The following is a 22,334-nucleotide window of genomic DNA, read 5'->3' as shown; positions in this document are numbered from 1 at the left end:
TTTGACTTAATCTGTAAGATTATAAGATTTAGTTTTCAGACTATTTTATTCCATAAACTGCACTTAAATTACATCTGTAACTTTTGCGCGGAAGTCTAAAATATTTTTAAAATAAAACACAATAATTGGAGAAAAGTCAGTATGCAATAGCTTTAAACCCACTTAGGTGTTCACATATTCACATATAGAAGAGTTACAGAAAAAAAACATATTGTCTGCGATTCCTATCTCGTCCACACGGTGTCGACAAAGTACCAGCACAACTACAATACCACGGTGTTCAATTCAGACAGCAACAAAATCACACTGTACTGTATATTGGATTATATATATATATATATATATATATATATATATATATATATATATATATATATATATATATATATATATATATATATATATATATATATATATATATGATACACATATATGATACACAGCATGATACATAATACACTCCGATCAGATTCTTTTAATTTTGTTTGCAATACAATTTATTGTCGAAAGGTATATACAATCTGGCCATTTGAATCAACATCAACATCAATAAACCAAGCACCGCTTTTGTTGTTTAGTTAGTCAGTGTACATACTTCTATTTCACTGTATATACTTATATACACTTCATATGCTCTGCATATATGTTGCATTTTTGCACCTTCTTTGTTGTTTAATTTTCCTAAATGTAATACACTTTTGTATATATATATATATATATATATATATATATATATATATATATATATATATATATATATATATATATATATATATAGAGAGAGAGAGAGAGAGAGAGAGAGAGAGAGAGAGAGATTTTTTCATACCTAATATTTTAGTGTTTTCTATGTAACTTTGCGAGCTGTTGCCACAAACAAATATCCCAGTGGGGATGAATAAAGTATAAATATATCTATCTATCTATAGACAAACAATTCTAGCCTTGTTTTTATTTCAGCTTGTATATGTTTTGTACACGTTGCTGCTACTTGCACAGCGGGGTTCATTGAGTTCATTTTAAAGGAGCAGTTTGACATTTTTCCCTTTTTTTTGCAAAGAGTAAAATGAGAATAACCATAAGTTAGCACTTCAAGAAAGAAGAATTAACTATGCCTTTAAGGTATCAACGACATAATTGCGAACTATATATCTAGTGAATTTGATCTCCTGCTCGTTTGGGAGAGACAAATACCATTGTCAAAAATATCTCTCCTCCTCTGCCTCTCATTTTTCAGGCGCCTTCGCCGCCCGCCCTCTCATTCAGATTTGTCCCTCAGTGCGATCCGTCGGTCGTTCAGAGAAGGAAAAAAGCGACGCCTGAGAGCGACGCTTGCAGCTGATGTACCGCTGGCTCAAAAATGGAGAGCGACACCACAGTCAGAAGAATAAAACCCTTCGGGATACAGAATTATTCAGCGGAAGATAACGACGGTTCCCGAGACCGGTGCGGCGATAACGGCTACAGCGGGGACCCGAAGAGGAAGCCCGAAGTGAACCTGTATCTGCTGCGGGAAGGTCTGGCAGCTTCCCTGGTCTCTGTGTTTATTTTGGTGCTGTGGGGACTTGTCCATTTGTCGCTACAGCAGCTCATCATTGGGAAGCCAACCGGCGAGTTCAACGCATTGAGAGCCAGGTGAGTTTAGTACCATACTTCCTGTAGCACTCTTTAGTCTTCATATGTTGGCTATCTGAGCCCCGGCTAACCTTTCCTCTAGTTTAGCAACAGACCCGCCTAGAAACCACTACCGGGTGCCCCCTCCCCTCCACCTCCACCTGTTCCCTCCAAGGTAGCACACAGACAGGTGTTTGGACTATGTGTAATGGTTGGACGAGTTTTACACAGGAGAGAAGAGGGACCCATAAATCTCCTGCATAAACCTGTAAAAAAAAAGCACACCCAGTTGACCTATTATCAAGTAAGGAAACCCATGGCAATTTATATGTATCAATATCTCATCCTCAAAGGCAGTCTAAAATGCATTACATGTTAAGACATTACAATGGATGCATTACACACACACACACACACACACACACACACACACACACACGCACACGCACATATTAAAGTAAAGGAAGAGGGCTATCAATGATTTCAGTCATTTGACTTTCTGTTTCCTCTATATCATCTGACTCTCTTTGGGCTGACTCTACTCTGATTTTCGACATCAGCCATTGAGGATACATCGATTTATATGAGCTGTCATTCTATGTGACGATTTAGAAAATCAACTAAAAAAAAGCAACACTGCTAACCTTTGTTTAGCAGCCTGCATGACTATTATATATATATATATATACATACAAATTTTAAAAAAAACATTCAACCTTCTGTTCACTCCAAGAAGCTGTAACATTTTAGATTTAAAAGCTTAACAGCGCAACATTTTTTATCAGATTTTCAGATTATGAAAGTGAATCTGAGGTCTGCATTGCTGCTGCTGCTGATCTCTTCAAAGTGCTGGACGAAGGGATTTACCATCAATTGGCTGGTTGCTCCATTAAATGAGTCCGGCATGCTGCGTTGAACTGATTTAGAGCTCCGAGCTTCTCTGGTCACAATCGTAGCTTTCAGGAGTCCATGTCCTGCACATACTTATCTGAAGTATGAGCCTCATCATAAAACAAAGCCTTTTATGTTGCTGTAAAAATTACATGAAAGCATCAGACAATATCATTTGGTAGCACTTTGTCACTGCAAGAAAACAACGTCAGGGAAGACTTTGTAACTTTCTAGTGCAAAAGCAAAGAGATACAGAGGAGCTAACATTGGCTCTAATTGAACATCTGCTGCAAACAGCAACAGCTGCTGCTGCGTCTGCAAAGAAAAGATGAAAAGCTTGTTTTTCTTGTCATATTGGATACTTGGCTTCATTTCCTGTTTCAGTCTCCTGAGGGAGTCAAGGTAATGCAGAAACATGGCATATTGTAACCTGGTCGGGGCAGGGGCCACAATTCAGGACCGGGATTTTATAACAAAGACATGTTGCATCCTGATTTTTATAACTCAATGAAAATCAAATACTTTTTTGTTGTCCTATCTTTTCTGCTTTCATCTTTGTCACCTTAATCTTTTGATCTATAAAATATCAGAAAATGCCTGATACAATTTTCTTTAACAGGAGCTTTTTCAGATTTCTTTCTGACCATATACAGTGAAATAAACTTTATAAAACCTAATTTAACTTGCCAGTATTTGGGAAAAAGTACTCACACAAATACTTTTACAGTAATCATATCCAGCACTCCTTTCATAAATGGTAATGAGGGGCGCATAATTGTTCGCCTGACCCCATAAAATGCTAAAAGAGGCAAATTATCTGCTTATGAACCAGAAAATAGGACAGTGTTTAAATGGGCTAACATTTAAGACGATTACATAAACGCCAGAGTTCGTGAAGATATCTGAACTATGTTCACACAGCAAGCACAGTGATACATATTCAGCCTAGTATAAGTTTTTAAACCCCAAGGTAGGTTTAAAATAAAACCATCGACTGTGACCTCATACATACATACATACATACATACATACATACATACATACATACATACATACATACATACATACACTGTCTTTAACGGAAGCATTTAACTGCAGGTCATTCATAGGATATGCTATAATTTTGTGGCTTGGTTTTCTGTCAGTTTGCAATCAAACAGAATTACAAAATGATCATTTCACTCTTCTCTCTCAATTCAGACGGCACTTGGAGCAGATCACCAGCGTCGGCCCTCGTCCAGTGGGCAGCCCGGAGAATGAAGTCCTGACGGTGGGCTATTTGTTGGAGCAGATTGAGAAGATTCGGGTGGAGACGGCAGCGGGACACCATCAGCTCACCGTAGATGTGCAGCGTCCCACCGGCACTTTCTCCATTGACTTTCTCGGAGGTTTCACCAGCTTCTATGACCGTGTCACCAACATTGCTGTCAGGCTAGAGCCCAAAGGTGGGACGCAGCATCTCATGCTAGCCAACTGCCACTTTGACACAGTGGCCAGCAGTCCAGGTAGACAAATATGTCCTCCTTCTCTTGCAGACAACTGACTACTGAATGTGAGCGCTTACTGAAGGCACTGAAAGTGATTTGCATGCAGAAAACCAACTTGAATTATCATCATAAAACACCTAAGGGCTTGCATGCTTCAAAGAAAAATACTTTCAAATGTCAAGCTTTAAATAAATGAAGGAGAATAAACATCTGCGTATCTGATCACATCTCTCTTCTTCAACTTCTCAAATCTGCTGATCAAACATTTCAAATTTGTGGTTTCTCATTTTGGTACACAGGGAAATAGCTTGACTGGGTGGTTAGCTGTGGAATTTGGCTCAGGCATTCATGGTCCCTATAGAAGGAATCGTAAACTTTGATCTCTTAATTTTTAATCTAGCGCCGACATCAGGTTGGATTTGTCCAATACTTTAGTTTATGACCAAATACCTTTATGCTGATGTGAGCATATATAGCTTTAAGCATCTCTGCACTGCAGTCTCTCAGAGTTGCTAGCATGGCTGCAGCTCTTTTTCTCACAGTGTGCACAAGCTAGGGGTTTGAAGCATGCAAGCCCTTAGGTGTTTTATGATGATAATAATACTCATTTGTGTCCAATGTGCGCTGTAGTCATGTGTGAAATTGAGCCAATCCAAAAAATGTAGATTTCTTAATTGCTCTACGCAGCAATCAGGGGCTCACAGCTAGAATGCACTATAGTAACAGTGTTTGTTGATGATAGATTGCATATTAAGTAGTCATGATTTCTTTGTCTAACCGTTTCACTCCACACCCTTGAGCCCGTTGGGTAGACACACCCGTATTTCCCCACGTAGCTGTGTGTGCACATACAAATGTGCACACACAGTCTCACCAGCAACAGAAAATGTATCCAAGAGGTGTGGACCTGGAAGATACACACATGTCCATGTCCCCCGCTGCTTGAAATGCCTTTGATTTCTTAGAATTCTTAACCCTTGTTCAATCTTAAAATAATAATGTGAAAAAAGAAAAGTAACTCGGGTAGCGTAGTGTCTTGCACGTATTTTTTCCCACATATGTTTAATGGAGCTACAGCGCCAACACGGTCAGCAAGGCAAACTGGTTATCCAGGTCAAAGTTCTTTGTATTGGTTCAAAGCGCAAAAGTAAAGTGTTCAGGCTTTGATTTGTACTCGCCCTCTTCGGAGCTCTCACAGAGCTTTTTGGGGACTAGGATTAATGTGTCGCTGGCATATTTGGCAGCGCCGGGTGCGCCTAATGGTACCCAGGCAGACAGTGAACAGGCCCCCACCCCCAACCCCACCTCCTAAACGCATTCAATCCATAAAGCTGGAGCACATGACTCTGATCTTTCAGAGTTCCCCCCCCTGTCTTCACATTTATTCCCACTGAATTGTGTTGACCTGTCTAATCTTTCTGCATCACATGCCCGGTTCACATGCTCTTTTCTTTTCTTCTCATTATTACCCCTTTGTTTCTTTGTGCTCTCACCATTATACAAGCAGTCAGGGAGCTGGGTTGTTACCAGCTAGTCACATTCTTCTCATGTTTGCACTCAGACCCGACTCCCTTTTTATTCTGATCAGCTGTATGCGTTTTAGTCTCAATCTCAGGACAGTTGGGTGATCTACGAGTGCATGTCTCTGTGTGAATGCCAGACCAAGCTAAGCTTCTGTAGCCTGATACAAATGTGTAAGGCAAGTAGGAGAAAGTTTTAGGCATTGACACACACACTGGTTTCCTTGTCTTAGGTGCCAGTGATGACGCAGTGAGCTGTGCAGTTATGCTGGAGGTCCTCCATTCTCTGGCCAACCAATCTACTCCTCTTCATCATGGAGTTGTCTTCCTCTTTAATGGGGCAGAGGAAACTGTCCTTCAGGTAAACTGAAGTGTCTGGCACATGTTTCACAATTTGGATTGTCATTTTATTTAAAACATTTCACCTACCTTAGTGTCTCTTATTTCCACTGTTACATTCTTACGTTCTCTCTGACTCTTTGATGTTGTTAATCCTTGTCTCCCCGTAGGCCAGTCACGGTTTCATTACTCAGCATCCCTGGGCCAAACAGGTGCGAGCCTTTATTAACTTGGAGGCTGCAGGTGTTGGGGGCAAGGAGGTTGTTTTTCAGACAGGTACCGTACTAAACAAACTGCTTCAGTTTGTGGTTTATTTTTTTGGTGGCATTTTGTTTGTTTTGTATATGCAAATTTAGCTGCAATGATTAAACCAATAGTTGTCACATATGACTATAACTGGTAACCATTTTGACAATAAATTATTTGGTTTGTATAGGTTTTTATTTAAAGAAAATAAATGATCTGTTTCTAGCTTCTAAAATGTGAATATTTACTGGTTTCTTTACTCCTATTTCACATTAATCTGAATATTTTTGAGTTGCGGAGAAAAAAAAAGACATTTGAATGACGTAATTGGGCTTTCGGAAACGATGATCAATGTTTTTCAGTATGTTGTGACATTTATCAGATCAACCTATTGAGCAATAAAGAAAATATGTTTTGCATTATGTATCTACAATATATGTCTCCACCCATCTACCTTTGGCAGACTTCCAATATCCCTTATCTTTTTGTCTATTGACTACTAGCTGCCTGATTATGGTCCCTGAGGTGCCTGTAACATTGTATTTATATAAAAGACACTATGTGATGCAAGTACTTGGCACAACTGATAATTAATAACTAATAATGTATCAATCTAACAAGCTTAAAAGCCTACATTACCAAAACCACAAAGGGCAAGAAACAGGGATTTAAAACCCTCATAATGCATCGCCTTCTACAGAATAATTCTTCTCTGTGATAAAACCTATGAAAGTGAAATCCAATATGTAAATCATCCTAAAAGCCTTCTCCTGTTTCCCTTAAGGGCCAGAGAACCCGTGGCTGGTCCAGGCCTACGTTCATGCAGCCAAACACCCTTTTGCCTCTGTTGTCGGCCAGGAGGTCTTTCAGAGTGGCATCATCCCCTCTGACACTGACTTCCGCATCTACAGAGACTTTGGTAACATCCCAGGTAAAGAAGAAACAGTCTTTGGATAACAGTATAGAAGTTAGTAACAGAAGTATGGAGCCTTTCTGCATCAAAGTCGGCTGATAGATTTACAAAGCAAAAGTACTTTCTCTGATTTTGTGCATACATGTACTTCATCTTTTGCAGGCATTGATCTGGCTTTCATTGAAAACGGCTTCATCTATCACACCAAGTACGACACTTCTGACCGGATCCTGACGGACTCGATACAGAGAGCTGGTAAGCAACACACACATGCATCTACGTATATGTGTATGCACAAAAACTCAAATAGGTGTCATCTTGTGCTTTTATTTTTTATTTTTTACTGCATTCATTGCAAATAGCTGGTGCTAGCTAGTGGGTGTGTCTGGATGTCAAGGAGAGAGCGGTCACTGCAGCAGAAGGCAAAAAGGGCTGCCAATGGGTTTTTTTTTGTCACAGAGACAAACACTTTTGTCCTTTTTATGCATTATCCCCCACTTACAGACTGGTCAACACTGCTGATCTCATCATTTCCTTGAGAACAAAGAAATGCATACATACATTGCAGCCTCAGCCTTTTACTGTACTAGCTGTTGTTTTTGCTTTACTTAGCAGATAATCCAGTCAGTCAGCACTAAAAACCTGAGACAGTTGGCATCTTTCCTCCCTACCTCAGCAGCTGCTGGACATCTCTCCTCTCATTCTGTGTATAGGAACTGACAGTCAAAGGCATGCATTATTGGGGAGAGAAAGTGAGATTTTCGAGGTAGGTAGAAAGTAGTTTTAGTCTGTCGAAGGAGGCAGAACAGATTTGTAAGTTTGAGAATAGATGCAGCACAGGGGAAGTGGAGGAGGGAGATGCACCAGTAGCTCTGCTGTGTTTTTTAGTCAAACCCCATCATTCAGATCTCTTTTTTCACAGCCAAAGTGGGGGCTAGCATTGCTCTAATGTAGCTTCACTTTTGTTAAAATCTGTTTTTAAGGAAGATATCATGTAGATATATAAACAAGAGCATGGCATTATATGTTAAATGTGGAATAAAATGATTACATACTATGTATTTATTCAGAGAAAAGTTGTGGGTGAATCGTAAAGCAGAACCGTTTTGGCGAAGCAGTGAACCCAACATGAACAAGTAGATGTTGTACTCGGTTGTTTACACTTTCAGGCCACAGTGAGCTTACCAGGCGAAAGAACAATGGAGCCTTGTGTGTGTGTGTGTGTGTGTGTGTGTGTGTGTGTGTGTGTGTGTCTTTAACTGTGCAGACATGCAGGCAGCAGTACATAGAGCAGCTCAGATAAAAGAAACTTGTCCTTGGGCGGCAGTAACTCACACAGCGACCGATTACCGAGCCTTCAAGTAGCCAGATTGTTCATCTACATTCAACATCATGATTGTAGCCATGGAGTCCACTTTGTGTCCCATATACTGCAGTGTACCTGTTGTATAACAATAGGAGGCCATTTTAATCTATAAATCAGACTTGCACACATCATCGTCATGAAAGATAATAATAGTAGAGTTGTGTAAAGAGAATTGTTGTGTTTTTTGTGGTACAATATGACTTTCACAGTAAAACACCTTCATTTACTGAGCACTGTGTGAGTACAATCTTGTTTAGTATTCCCGCAGTGCTCACAAGCACATGGCCTATTTGCTGCATAAAATACTGTCTGAGCAGCGTACAGTAGTGACAAAGACCTCCCTCAGTGTCGCCTGTCTCTGCTGGTCAGAAGGTTATCTGAGTCATCAATAAACCGTCTCCTGCGTGTGATGTGTCAGCTCTATAAAGGATGCGTCTCTCTTGTCATAAGAAGTCATCCCCTTCACATTCAGTCATATTACCCTTTTCCTTCCTCTGATTGTATACAGTTGTGGTTTGAAATCAATGTCCTGCCTCCGTTTTGCTCAACGCAGCCAAAAGAAACCGTTTTCTTGTGTAACGTGTCCGCTTTGAACCACTTCACCTTGGAACTCGCTTCCTGTTTTCAGGCGACAACATCCTGGCGGTCCTGAGGTACCTGGTCAACTCAGAGAAGCTGGCAGATTCCTCTGAGTATCGACATGGGAACATGGTGTTTTTTGACCTGCTGGGCGTCGTGGTGGTGGCCTACCCGGCCCGTGTCGGCACCATCCTGAACTACATGGTGGCCGCGGCCACCTTTCTCTATCTGGCCAAGAAAGCCTCACGTCCGGGCAATGGGGGTAGGTCGCCGTTTCCTGCACTGGATGTGTGTGTGTGTTTTGTTCTGCTTTGTGGCTTATTCAAATGTTTTTCGTGCAAACTGTAAGATTAGACTAGTCCAACACATACCTGTGGGGCCAAATCCAAGTTGACATTTAATCATCTTTGTAGAAGAGTTCGAGTTTGTGTTCGATCCTCATTTACCTTCTTTTTTTTTACATCTCCATCTCTCTTAGGTGGCCGATATGCTCGAGACCTGGCCTACGCCACCGGGGTAGCGGTCCTGAGTTGGTTCGTCACCCTGATGTCGGTTCTGATTGTTGCTCTGCTCGTCACTCTGCTGGGCCGCTCCATGTTTTGGTACACCCACTTCTACGCCTCAATCTGCCTGTACGGGAGCGCCGCCATGGGCAAGATAATCCTCATTCACACGCTGGCCAAGAACTTGTACTACGGAGTAAGTGGAGTTTTCATTGTCGGGCTTCCTTTTAAAGCCGGGGTGTCAAACTCATTCTCACGTGTTGGACCCACATCAGCTTATGGTCGGCCTTAAAGGGCCGGTTGTGACTGTAACACTCTATAAACTATACTCCCAAACATGTTGTTAAATAACTGTCTTTGCATTTGATTATTGTTTATTCCAGTGTAAAAATATTCTACATGCATTTATATGAATTTCAAAGTATAAATAAGTACATGTCTCTTGGCAAGAAAGCGAATAAGCATAGACCCCAAAAGGTCTAGACCAAAGGTGAGTGTTCACATATTTACTCTGTCGAGGCTGAAAGAATGTCTACCGGCTTGACTTTGATTGATATCTAACCATTCTTGTTGTTGAATTTTTGTAGACTTTGTCTGAGGTTCAGAATGATCATCTCAACTCATAAGTCCTTTCCTCCATTGCATTTTTATTTATCGTTTAAGGGCATCATTACTTGAGCATAACATCTCATGTTGACTCGCTGAGCTCACATTTAATGGGGATTAAAGTGCAGAGAGGGGAAAGCAAGACGGATCCTTTTCCTTCATGGTGATTTCAGAACAGCAGCTCTGTAGTCATCTCTCAGAACATGATCCTTCACCAAATGGTGTCTAATGCTGAAACGCATTGACATGTCTCGCTCCAACTATCAAATGTTCACATCTCTACCTGCTGATAGTAAAGCCGATCCTCGTAGCTGCAATTCCATTAACATATTGTATTACATGTAGTACATATAAGCATTTATTTTAGATTAAAACAACCACAGAGGTGCACTTTCATCTGAAGGTCACCACAATAAGAACTCCAGCTTTCCATGGCCACTTTCCAGAAAGGACACAGACTAACCTCTGTGCCACGCCACATGAGACCTTAATCTCCAGGGGAACAGAATCTTTATTCAAAGCGCTATTTATCTTTGACCTTTTTTTTAAAATTGTATTTTCATTGACAAAAGCGTCGAGATACAAGCAGACATTTTATTTCCTTGAAGGAAATAAAATAAACTCTACAAATGTCAACAGATTGGGTGATAATTTGGTGCTCTGGTTCAGCGGTTTCCAACCTTTGTTGCGAGATGTTCCACGTGTGCTAATTTATGTTTATTAATAATAGCTAAATGATTAAACTGGATATCATTTTTAGCACTGAGCAAATGCATCATTCAGGTGTTACAGCTAACTCTATATGTTGATTTTCTTTTTTTTAAAGTCATAAATTCTATTTCATCCCGTTAGCTATCACAATATTTGCACATACTCCCTGGCAACTGCCAAAGTGCCCCTTTGCACTGGTACACGTCCCCCTGTTTGAGAGACACTGATCTGGTTCAACCACAATGATTCTGAAGCAGCTAACAGCAAAAGTTACCACTTGGCCTGCAAAAGTAGAGCGTTGAATCCCAAAGAATGATCTGTGTGGTTGTCCCACGTCAAGCACGACCAGAATCTGCTATTCAGAGCTTCACATGGGGATTTATTGTCTGGCAGGAATGTGAGACCGTACACTGCAGATTGTGTGTGTGTGAGTGAGTGTGTGTGTGTTTTATATGAGAGCTGGCAAATCATTCACCCAAAAGGCAACGTGGGAGAGGAGCTGAGTGCCTCTTAGTGAAGCAGTGATCTAGATGTTCACTTAAATCGAACAATACTGCCTTGTGTAAATGTAGGATGTTGTGCTTTGTAAAGAACACGTATGGTAAATTAGGTCAGTGAGTTCTTCCTGCATTGATCGAGGTGTTCCTTTTTTAGTTTAAGTATACAGTAAAGAGACAACTGTGGTCGTGGTGTAAAGTTCCTGTTGTAGCAACTGGGAAGTACCAAGTCATAATAATGATTGTTTGATCCTGTTTAGTGTTTATCCACAATAAGTCTCAATTGCAGTGATTTTAGAAATGTGTAACGTAATATTATTTGTGATGGATTGTGAATGTGTAATATAAGGCTCCTATTTGTCATTCCTTAACTAAAGTGATTCATTTCTGAGGCTGCGTATGTGATGAGTGACGAGTACGAGCTGAGCGCCGAGACCAAAAACATTCAGCATTCCTCTCCGTCAACGGATTTCAATCCCAAAATTAAATGACATTTTTTCTCAACTTTCTGATTTCGGCACCTAATCAAAGCAAAATACAGCCAAAGTGTTGAGCGGTGGTCTGTGTGTTTTCCATGCAGGGTGTCCGGTTGGTGGAGCTGGGCGACCTCTACTTCGACGTGAGCTTGCTGCTGTGGTGCTGCAGCCTGGTGTGGCTGACCCAGCAGGACTTGTGCTCGGCCTACGTGCCCATGCTCCTGGTGGGCTTCCCTCTGGCCACCAAGCTGCTGCTGGCAAAAGAATTTAAAAATCGAGGTAAACGCTCAACTCGACTCCCAATGAATGTAGCATTTTAATTTTTTTTTATTTAAAAGGCACCATGTACAGTTCAAACATACATTTCACCATTTTATGTACCAGATTATAGCTTCAGATCATTTGCATCTGTAGTCCAACACAATTGCAAACGTGTAACAAAGTCATGTAACATACACTTGTGGACCCTTTGGTTCTTTGTATAAAACTGGTATCTAGAAATAGAAATATCGGTATGTTCTTTTTTAAATTCATCACACAACTACTTCAGTAACTTTTCTTGTCTTATCTTTTCTTTTCTTATCCCCATTTGTACCATACTTTCAGCACACTGTTTGATCGGCAGCCAAAGGATTGCTGGTGGTCTGATCCTTGATCTGTAACTTCTCCATCTTTCTGCAGGAGCATCACTGAAGTACAGTGTGTTCTATCTGCTGGGCCTGGCGTTGCCGTACACCCACTTCATGTTCCTCATCTGGGTGGTGTTTGAGATTTTCACTCCCATCATGGGGCGCAGTGGTACCGAGATCCCCCCCGAGGTGGTGATGGCCTCCCTGGTCACCCTGGCGACCATCTTCATCTCCTCCTTCTTTGTGAGTCGTTTTTTTTTTTTTTTTTTTAATTTTCCTTCACCTCGAAGTCACATTTGTGACATCGATGGTCATGTATCCTGGAGAGAATAACCACATGTTCAAGCTCTGACAGCAATGTTTTGTTTGAGCAGTTTATTGACATTTATTGTCTGACTTCAGATAAGCAAACCAACGGCTGTGTGTGTGAAGTTGACTGACTCAGTGGCAGTAAAATAGATATAAAAATCTGCTCTGTGGATTGTTCCCCTACTCCAGTAACACATTATATTTCTCTCTCTGTCTCAGCTGCATTTCATCTACTTGGCACGCAGCACTAAGTGGATCCTGGCTGGTCTGGCCTCGGTCTTCACCATCACGTTCCTGTTGGTGTCCTGCGGCCTCCTCTTTCCTTATTCAGCCAGTCCACAGAGCCCGCGGCCTAAACGAGTCTTCCTGCAGGTTCTTCTTTCTTTTTCTTTCTCTTATTTGAGATTTTAAAGATGTTTTACTGGTTTTGCGATAAAAATGGGAAACAGATGGTGGGAAAAACCCAACGTAACACTTTTAATGCGGCTCCTGCAGAAGTAGCTGAAGTTCATAGTTTGGCCTCAACTGACTATCCTGCAGTGCAGCCCCTGCTGGCATGATTCAAATGTCTTGTTGGGAGCAGGTGAAGTCCAACGCCCCTACAGAGCTTGTTCTTTTGTAACTGGGTCAGTGAACACATGACTCTTGCGTCTCTGCATGTGTTTTTGTTGGTTGGATAAAAGTGCTCCGATTCCAATCCTCCACCTGCTGATGTAAATATCAGAGAAACACCCTGAAGTCATTCTGGCAAGAGCGGAAACTCGTTTGGTAAAACGTCCGCAGAACCAGGCATGTTGGAGGGAAATGAGTGCTGGAAAGAAGTAAATTAAAAAAAAAAGTGCTATATCCTCTTCCAGCATACAACACGGACCTTCCACAATCTCCAAGGCCAGGTGGAGAGCCAGGACTCGGGTCTGTGGATCAACAGTTTCGACTTCACGGGCATGCAGTACATCACACCCCACATCCCCGAGATCAACAACAGCATTCGCACCAGCTGCCGAGAGGACCGACCCTTCTGTGGCTACCCCTGGTTTCTGCCCGTGAAGTTCCTCAGCAAGTCAGTAACACACACACGGAGCCGACAGCATGTGCTTGACTTGTCCTCAATGTGTAGATTGTCTTTCCTATTTTATATTCTTCTTCATAGCAAGTACTTTGGTGTATTTGCAGGAAGAACTGGTACGTTCCTGTCCCAGAAGTCTCTCCCAGCGCTCCAATTGAGTTCAGCCTGCTGACCAGAGAGGAGACCAGATGGGGGACGATCAAGATGACCTTCAGTGTGAAAGGTCAGGTGCACTTTATGTGGCCAGATCAATACAGACGCTACACGAAAAAACACAACCGTACTCCTTTTAAGGATTTGCTGGCAGAGATAAAACAATAAAAAAAAATGTCACCAAATTGCAGTCCAGACAAATCTTGGCTGATGACAGAAGCAGATTCACTGAGCTGGCTGCGTGTACGGAAACTATCCGGTGACACATCAATTGGGATGAAGAGATTACATCAGCACTGAGATTAAGTCTGCAGAGAGATTTTGAAACATTCAATTACTGATTGAAAGTTAAGCCTTGATCTTGCAAATATGAGTTAGTCTCACCATGACGCCCATTTTGTTGGTTTTCAGAAGCTTTTAATCATCTCAGACCTTCTGTCGCTGCAGGAGTTTGGCCAATGTAAATGTTCAAGTTTGAATGTTTCTCTTTAAGGACATCTCAACTCCACCATATTGGCTTCAAAACTAAATCTCCACTTTAGTAAAAACTGGGCAGAGATAATGTGATATGCTCCGACACTTGGGTGCAGTGCAACATTACACATACAAGGGTGTGACTTTATGAATATTGATGCACCAGTTTGGGGTTTCTGGTGCCAAGTAAAGTCTTTGACCATTGAAGTACAGTCACTGTCATCGATGTGATGCATTCATGTTCCAACTGGCCAATCTTGGTGTGTACGTGCTCAGGTCCCAGCCACATGTCCCTTTATCTGATGCCTCATCGAGGAGCCAGCCTCTCCACCTGGTCCTTTGGGGACGGGACCCCTCAGTTCGACCTGAGCGGGGAATATTTTGTCTTCTATTCCCACGGCCTCGACGCCCCCACATGGATCTTCTGGTTTGAAATACAGGTACTGTCGGCGGTGTCCTTTTTGTACTTCATGTTGCTGCTCTGTTATGTATTTATTATATTTTTCTAGAGAGAGAGAGAGAGATCTTCTCTGTGACTTGATTAACTGTTTCCAAACACTTCAAACTATTCTTATTAGATGTTTTTTATTGGCCACGATCTTATATAAATCCTCAGGTTTCTGCTGCTCGTTTGACAGACTTTAAATCCAGTGACGCTTTTTTATTTCAGCATAGTTTCACTTTATTACCTCAGTCAGTGATGTCTGAAGGAGATAAGCTCATAGCACCACACAGCATCTTATGAAAACCTTCAGATTTTTAAAATCTGTATTAACGATTCCGTTGGTTGCGTTTCCAACTCATGACCTTTTAAAGTCTCCGTTAAAATCCTTTGCATGAGCTAAAACACGTGCCGCTTGATAAAGCTAAAGACAAGGTCATTTTTCTAGGTTCCTGTAAAAACTGCTGGTCTGGTTCTGGCCCTCTCGCACGTTAACTGTCCGTGCTGACATTCATGTCCTTCTCCCCCTCCGGCAGCCTCCCAGGGACCCGGACCCATCAGGGCCCGAGGGGATGATCTCTGTTGCTATCTCCTCCCACTATTTCTTCGGCGAAGACAGTAGGACTGCTCCACTGGAGGAAATCCTCCACAGGTTCCCCACATGGGCTTTTCCTTCCTCTTGGGTCAGTACCTACGACATGTACCGATACTGAGGATGCCTCGCATCGCAGAGGCCGAAGCCCAGAAGTGCTGAAGGGTTGCAGGGGCCCCCGAAGACAGACAGACAGAAAAGATTTCAAGGAACAATACTGAGGATGAGCCCTGACGCCTTTTCTCTCTGACGCAAACGCACGCTTCAACACACATTCCCGCTCCCTTCCAGCCGGCCTGAGAGACCCCACATCACTGTGTCAGTAGCTTAGTAGCTAACCGAGCAGGAGGACGCACGGTAAGCCGATCAGACGGCTTACAAACTGACTAACTCAACGACTGACGCGCCGGCCACCGCGAGCCTCGTGCTCACTGCTGCGTTAGTGAAACAAAAGGGGTTACGTTTCTTTTTTTTACTCAATCGGTTGTGCCTTTTTGCTTTACTCAATCCATCTAACTCGCACTTCCTCTTGTTCTGCCTCTCTCATGCTTCCTGAACGAATAACGTCGCATGGCTCTACTTCCCCCTGCTCTCTCTTTATCAGCAGACCACTTGGGCCTCTTCTCAGACTAGAATCACAGACATTGCACACCACTTCAATCTGCACTGATGGCGCCGTGACGTGCTGATGGATCCGTTTGGAAGGGAAACGGTTTTTAGTTTGAACCACCGTCCGACTTTAACTGGAAACTTTGACACTTTGAAAGTTGTTTCTCATCAACTTGTTTCTGTGTAAACGGTGAAATTGCTCATCGTTCCTCAATAACGGCCACTGACTTGCAGCAAGTTGTAGCCCCGTGCTTTAATTGTCAGAGAATTTGGCACACAGGCAGAAAACCTGTCAAAAGAAAAACCGCTGGCTAAAATCAAAATGTCAACTTTGTCCTTTTTAAACGGCTTTGTCTTTTCCGCCTGATGGATTCAAGTGACTGTGCATAGATTTTGGGCTCAACCACGAGAACCTCACAGGGAAACCAGGATGTGTCTGCATGTCCTGTGGTTCATTTCTCAAGCCTTGTTGGTGACTGGGTGGGAAAACCAGCAACGCAACGCCTCACTCATTAACAGCATCGGTGTCGGTCAGCTTGGTGGAAGTGTTGGTTATTTACATTTGCAACTACTGTAAACATATTTCTACTTTGGTTTTGAACTTTAAAAAAACTCTGCTGCGTGCCAAGAGCTGTCTCCAGCAGCACCAATGAATGTAAGTTCGATGAGCAAATGATGAATTGAGAAAATAATCTAATAAAATAAATAAATAAATTCCCGTAAATACCATCTGCTTTAAACAGACCTGAAAGCATCAAGGATGAGCTGTAAGGTCATTCGACGTGGTCGGTGGAGTTTGTGAGTCAACTTTGCTCATGGAGACTTTTCAGTTGAGCAACATCCAGCTGCTCAACCCACCGAGGAGGCGGCGCTAAACCGTAAATTTACTGTAATTTCTCTCTCCTTCAAAATCAGATCGTGTCATCGTGCATTGGTGCTGCTGCGGACCGCTCCAACCGGTAACTGTTGTTCACTCATTTTGTGTTGTGTTGCTAATATTTCTTATATTTCACTTCTCTCATGTGGAGCTGCGTCGTCACAACCACAGTGCAGTCAATACGACCTCTCCAGTGTCCACTTCACACAGTCGACCCCACAAACACCGAGCTGCAGTCGGGGTCACGCGAGGAAGGAAGTGGATTGTACGACTTGTTGGCAACACTGTCGGGCGGAGTAAAAAGCTGAGCGTCCGAGAGAGAGGGGAAAGGGGCAAGAGGGGGTGTGGGGGGTGATCTCCTCTCAAAAAAACATTTTGAAAAGTGACTGAAACAGTTGTGCCAAGAACGAAAAAAACTCCAGAATAGTTTTGAGCCCCTTGCTCCTTTCTCACCGACACACAGCTGGCCAATCGCTGCGTAAATGTCTGTTTTGTAAAGTCTTGCGCTTTAAAATTGGTCGGACACAGTTCTCCCTAATATACTGTCAAGCTGTATGTGTGTGTGTGTGTGTATGTATGTGTGGATGTGTGTGTGTGTGTGTGTGTGTGGGATTTGATCACCTGACAGGCCCTTCTGACGGAGCACTCTGGCTCCTTCAGAGCCACCACTACCTCCACAGTGATCAACACTTTGTGTCCTTGTAATGCGCTTGTAAAAACTGGGTAGAATGTAATGTTAAAAAAAGATAAATAATCCAGAGACATATTGGTTTCGATAGATTGTAAAGCATCGTCACGTCTGTCTGCTGGCTACCTCTGTGAGCAGAACGCGCTCCGTGATATCTGAAGGGCATGTGTGTGTTATCAAAACCATCCGAGTGACCTTCCCTGCGTTCAGTCCCACACAAATACCGCACAGTTGCTTGTTGGCGGTGTGACTCCTCCTCCTAGATGTAATCATAGGCGGCATCAGGTTGGAAAGACTTGAGAGCAACTGAGCAAACTTGTCTTTCGTCAACTTTGTTGCACGTGTTGTCGTGATCCATGTTGTCAGTCTGCCGACATGAAGGAGGCCTTAACATTTAGCGTCCAGAGACACACACGATGTGTACTGTCCTCAAGCTATTAGGTGCTGCACTGTACAGAGTTTTTATGCCCACGAATTGTTGTCCGTTGGAAAATGTCAACTTAAAAATCCATCACAGCCTTCGATAACACTTGAAAACAGGTCGACCTATTACGCTGTTTTTTTGTCATGCATGATGTGCAACAAGAAGTCCTTAAAGTAGCCTACGCTCCATCTGCTGAGGAAGACAGTGGGATACAATTGAAAGCTCCGGGTGGTGTGTGTGTGTGTAGATGTGTATCGGTGCTCTGTGGCGGCTTGAGGTGACACTGATTTAAATCTGTTTTATTGAAAGTGATATGTAGGGTGTTTGTGGGAGAAAAGGCTTTATTAATAAGTGTAAATGGATATTGAAGGTGGCATAGTGTCTAAATTCAGTCCAAGACTGGAGGAAAGCATGGACAATGAGTTTAAAAGAGATTTATTTCAGATATATTCAGCGTTTTCATGTTTCCACCCTCATAACAGGGTGTTCAGAGGCCACCAGAGTTTCAAACTAACCAGTCGTCGCAGACATCTGACCGTATTGTTTAGAGTTTTGTTTATAGTGATAACATGACCGTGGACGACAGATGAATAACAAGAGGTGTGTTTGTTTTTATGAAAAGCACAAAGCCAGGGGAGGAACTGCTGTAAATGTGGGACGGAGCAGGAGGAGTCTGACTCCTCGACGGTGCTCCCACTGAAGCTTAACGCAAATAAAACAAACTCTTTTAAGAGTTAAGTTAATTCTAATCGTTTGTGACAGAATCTTAATATATTAATGTGACTCAGTGAAGACTGACAAAGCGCTGCGCAGTGTGTTTTGACACACTAACTGAAATCTATTCTGGGATACACATTAAAATGTCTTAATGCCTGTTAATGGTCGTCCAGTTTCTTTTTTTTTTAAAGATGTTTAATTTCTTAACAGTGGTTAGTTACCTGAATTGTATTTTTGGTTCAACATCTTCACCCATGTCTATTTCTGAACTGTTCAGTTTTTGTTCTGAAAGACTAAAATGTTCTTTTTGATTCATTTCACAATTTAAAAAAGTAATTTTTTTTTTTTTTTAAATGCATATTTGTTGTCAATAAGAATGAGGTGATCCAACAGTTGGGATTATTGGGTTTGATCTGGCAACAGGGTATCCATCTACTGGATGGCTGGGATGATTTATGCAAAAAAGAGCTTAAATTAGCACCTGTACAGCAATTAAAATGTTTATTATATTACATTACCATTGTTCTATTTACAACATGTGTCATTTTGCCTCATGTACACACAGCAGATCGGATTATAATTAAGAAAAGGGCAAATTTACATTTTAAAAAATAATTTATTGGTCTTTATGTACAAGAAAAGGAAAAAAAAGGAAGTATAAAACCAACCATGAGTAGAAAAGGCAAATGTACAAGAGAGTATCTTTACACTGCATTGAGGATGTTTGCTGCTGCCACCCCAGAAATAAAACTACTCAGGAACCAGGCAAAACCTTGCAACTGTACACAGAAGAGAGGGAGCGCCGTCCACCGCTGAGTGAGCGAGACCCCCGAGTACCACAAGACGCTCCTCGCACACACAGGAAAGAGAAGAAAAAAAAAATCTGAAAGATTCATTTCCGTAGGAAATTGTCTTATATGCCGTCGGCACTAGTTTTGAGCATCAATGGTTGCGTTCCCACTAAGAGGGATGGGCTTCGGTAGTGCGATGTTCCTTTCCGGCCTCTGCATAAAAAGCCAAGCGCTCAATTGAAACAACCAGTTGAAACAGAAGGCCTCTGGACGTAAAGTCTTTGGTTCGTCGCGGCACCCTTTTCAAGTCAGTTTAAGCGTACAGCGGAGCAGCGGTGTGGCCGTAGTTCAGAGTGGAGACGAGCCCACTGGAACGAGGGCGCGACAGGATTCGTGACGAGTGGCGACGGTACATCGTTTTGCCCTCTCGTGAATAGCAAGTGTTCTAGCACAACGGGCAATTCAGAGTAAACTGAAACCACTGAAGAGTCAAAACGTCAACAGATCGCCACACCTGACTCAAGTATACGATGCATCTATAAAATGATTTGGTCAATCATGAAAAGTAAAAAGCAAACAGCTGGGGGGGGGGGGAAGTAGTGAACATAGGAAATAAAGCTGAGTAACATTTCAATACATTGCACAATATAATACTGAATGATGAACCTTTTAGTGCCTGCAGTAGAGACAACACATGACTTTGATTAACTAAAAGGGGGGAAAGTGTGTTATCAGTCATGAAAACCAACACAGAATCAATTAAGTAATTACCACTCAGCTATGATGCCAATAAATAATAGAAATAATAATGAGGAATAACACTATCAAATCCATTTTCATGAGATGAAAGTCACCAAACATGTCGAGGCGTCCTCAATACGATGTGGTACACACATTTAGATTTCCACACAGAAGCACACAAATCGGTACTCATTGCCGCAAGCAGTGCAGAGATGTGATATGCATATTGGGCTGGATTAAGTAATAAAAAAAAAACAACCTCATCAATCATTGAGGGTCAATTCAAACAACAACTCTTCCATTACACAACCAAAGCCACAACTTAATCCATCTCATCCTCTCTTTAACACGATACCGACATGTCAGCGGTTCCATTACTGAAGAGATCACATGATGCTCTTTACATGATGGACAGGTACAACGTCTAAGGAGGCTGGCTTTAATAACAACAACAATTTGCAAAGCTGATGATAGGAAACACTTTGTATCTCCAGGATGGAGACCGAAACCTAAATGTGTGTTTATGAGCGTCATGATTTGGTTTTTAATAGTGCTGCACTACAGCACGGCCTTAAATCGACTCACTGGGGGAAAGCTTAACACTGATCTGCTTGTTGTCTAAAATCTGGACCGCATGAAGAAGATCAGACGGGCTGATTCTGGCTCAGACTGCCCTTCAACAGAGTTGGCGTGTGGAAAAAAAAACAAAAACAACATGAACAGAGGTGTTGTTGATCAGTGGTAAGAAACTATTCTGCACTCACAACAGTGGATTCGTTTTCTTAGAAATCTTAAGGTCGTCACTTCTCAAGAATTACATAGAATTCATACCTTTTTTTTTTTTACAGGGAGATTCAAGAGGGACAAGCTGTAATTGATAGAAAAATAATGTTATCTTGTACACTGTTACATTATTGAAAAAAGTATCACAAAATATCTTTAAATCATATGAGGTATGAAAGTATGAAACACCTCTTGTGCACATAAACCAAACTGCACACTGCACTTTAGGCTCAGACACATGAGAGCATCATGACTCGAACTTTGTTCTACATGTAGCTTAGCAATGTAGCGTGACGCTGATGCAAATACACTTAGGTTTTTTGTTGTCGTCGTCGTCTTTGAACTGATCCTAAACCGTTTGCGTTCAACAAAAAAGGAAACAATTGAGGTTTTTGTCTGGCCAAGAGAGGAAAAAAAAAGTCTCCAGTTGCACCCGAATGAGTGTCAAACAAAAGATACGCAGACAAAACATCAGTTTTGAAATAAAATAAAATAATAAAAAAAGCCTGGTGCTTTTCCTGTGCTGGTCTACAGCTTCCAAACACCACAACAGGATGCATAACCGCACAAACTGACATACGGGAGGCTTGTGAGAAGAACCATCAGACGGCATCCTGTCACTGGCTGAGTGAGTCTTTGGGTGTGTCTCTCTGTCGGTAGTAATCACAGGAGCTCGAGTCAAGACAAGGGGCAAATCTGAAGAGTGGATAATACTGACCGATGTAAGTACCTGCAGGAGAGGTACTTTCTATGCCCACACACACGCACACACACACACACGCACACACACACAAAAAATATAGTATTTTGGTTCAGCAACTGCTGCTGCTTCCTCCTCCTCTCTTTCTCTCGTTCACAGGTTTGAGTCCGGAGGAGGCTTCAGGCTTCAGGACAAGGTGCAGTCGTAGGCTCCCTCCTCCTCTCCCTGCTCCTCTGTCTGTTCAGGAGGACAATCCTCAGAGGGGGGCCGGGGGAAACTACCGGGGGGTTCGAGGGAGGGCAGGGCCAGGCCCAGCGGAGCCGTGGCTCCTCTGCTGTCCTCCGGCCGCGGTGCTGCGGTACCTCCCAGCCCTTCAGGGCCGCCCAGCTTCAAGCTCTGGCTGCTGGCCTGGAAGGCCTCGGGCTGCACCTGCTCAGCAGCCGAATCCATCAAGTCCTGTAGCTGTGGCTGGACCAGGTTTAGAAACGGTTTGTATCCGAGGCTGGAAAAAAGGTGAGAGATGGAGAAGAGAGGAAGGTTAACATACACTTTACATGACTGTTATCCGTTTGTCGGAGCACTTTATCTTATACT

At 42.4% G+C, this 22,334-nt stretch overlaps 2 protein-coding genes across 3 annotated transcripts in view; one reads left to right on the top strand and one right to left on the bottom strand.

Annotated features, from left to right (window-relative positions):
• The first annotated feature begins 1,304 nt into the window (after positions 1-1,304).
• On the top strand, positions 1,305-19,239 carry LOC137783451 (endoplasmic reticulum metallopeptidase 1). Its single transcript, XM_068573386.1, has 15 exons — positions 1,305-1,632; positions 3,703-4,007; positions 5,743-5,870; positions 6,019-6,124; positions 6,879-7,025; positions 7,170-7,262; positions 9,002-9,214; positions 9,431-9,651; positions 11,850-12,024; positions 12,427-12,617; positions 12,903-13,055; positions 13,541-13,743; positions 13,857-13,972; positions 14,653-14,816; positions 15,355-19,239. Exons 1-15 carry the CDS (start codon positions 1,358-1,360, stop codon positions 15,529-15,531), a joined length of 2,667 nt encoding a protein of 888 aa, XP_068429487.1. The 5' UTR covers positions 1,305-1,357; the 3' UTR covers positions 15,532-19,239.
• ric1 (RIC1 homolog, RAB6A GEF complex partner 1) overlaps positions 19,162-22,334 on the bottom strand; it is a 28,075-nt gene continuing 24,902 nt past the window's right edge. For both annotated transcript variants that reach the window (XM_068573383.1, XM_068573385.1), the window contains exon 27: positions 19,162-22,242. In XM_068573383.1, the coding sequence (XP_068429484.1) occupies positions 21,927-22,242 (316 nt within the window). In that variant the 3' untranslated portion in view covers positions 19,162-21,926. The remainder of the gene's footprint in view (positions 22,243-22,334) is intronic.

The sequence above is a fragment of the Clinocottus analis genome, unplaced genomic scaffold (genome assembly GCF_023055335.1).
Source record: "Clinocottus analis isolate CAN_PGR_092001 unplaced genomic scaffold, fCliAna1.0.p SCAF_13, whole genome shotgun sequence".
NCBI classification, from domain to species: domain Eukaryota; kingdom Metazoa; phylum Chordata; class Actinopteri; order Perciformes; family Cottidae; genus Clinocottus; species Clinocottus analis.
The sequence above is the reverse complement of the archived record's forward strand: the minus strand, read 5'-3'. Positions and strand labels throughout refer to the sequence as shown.

Excerpts from the sequence above, each read along its gene's own strand:
- LOC137783451 (XM_068573386.1), top strand. The coding sequence starts at position 1,358 with ATGGAGAGCGACACCACAGTCAGAAGAATAAAACCCTTCGGGATACAG. Across the intron at positions 7,026-7,169 it reads AGACTTTGGTAACATCCCAG|GCATTGATCTGGCTTTCATT; the intron begins GTAAAGAAGAAA and ends CATCTTTTGCAG. Across the intron at positions 13,744-13,856 it reads CCCGTGAAGTTCCTCAGCAA|GAAGAACTGGTACGTTCCTG; the intron begins GTCAGTAACACA and ends GTGTATTTGCAG.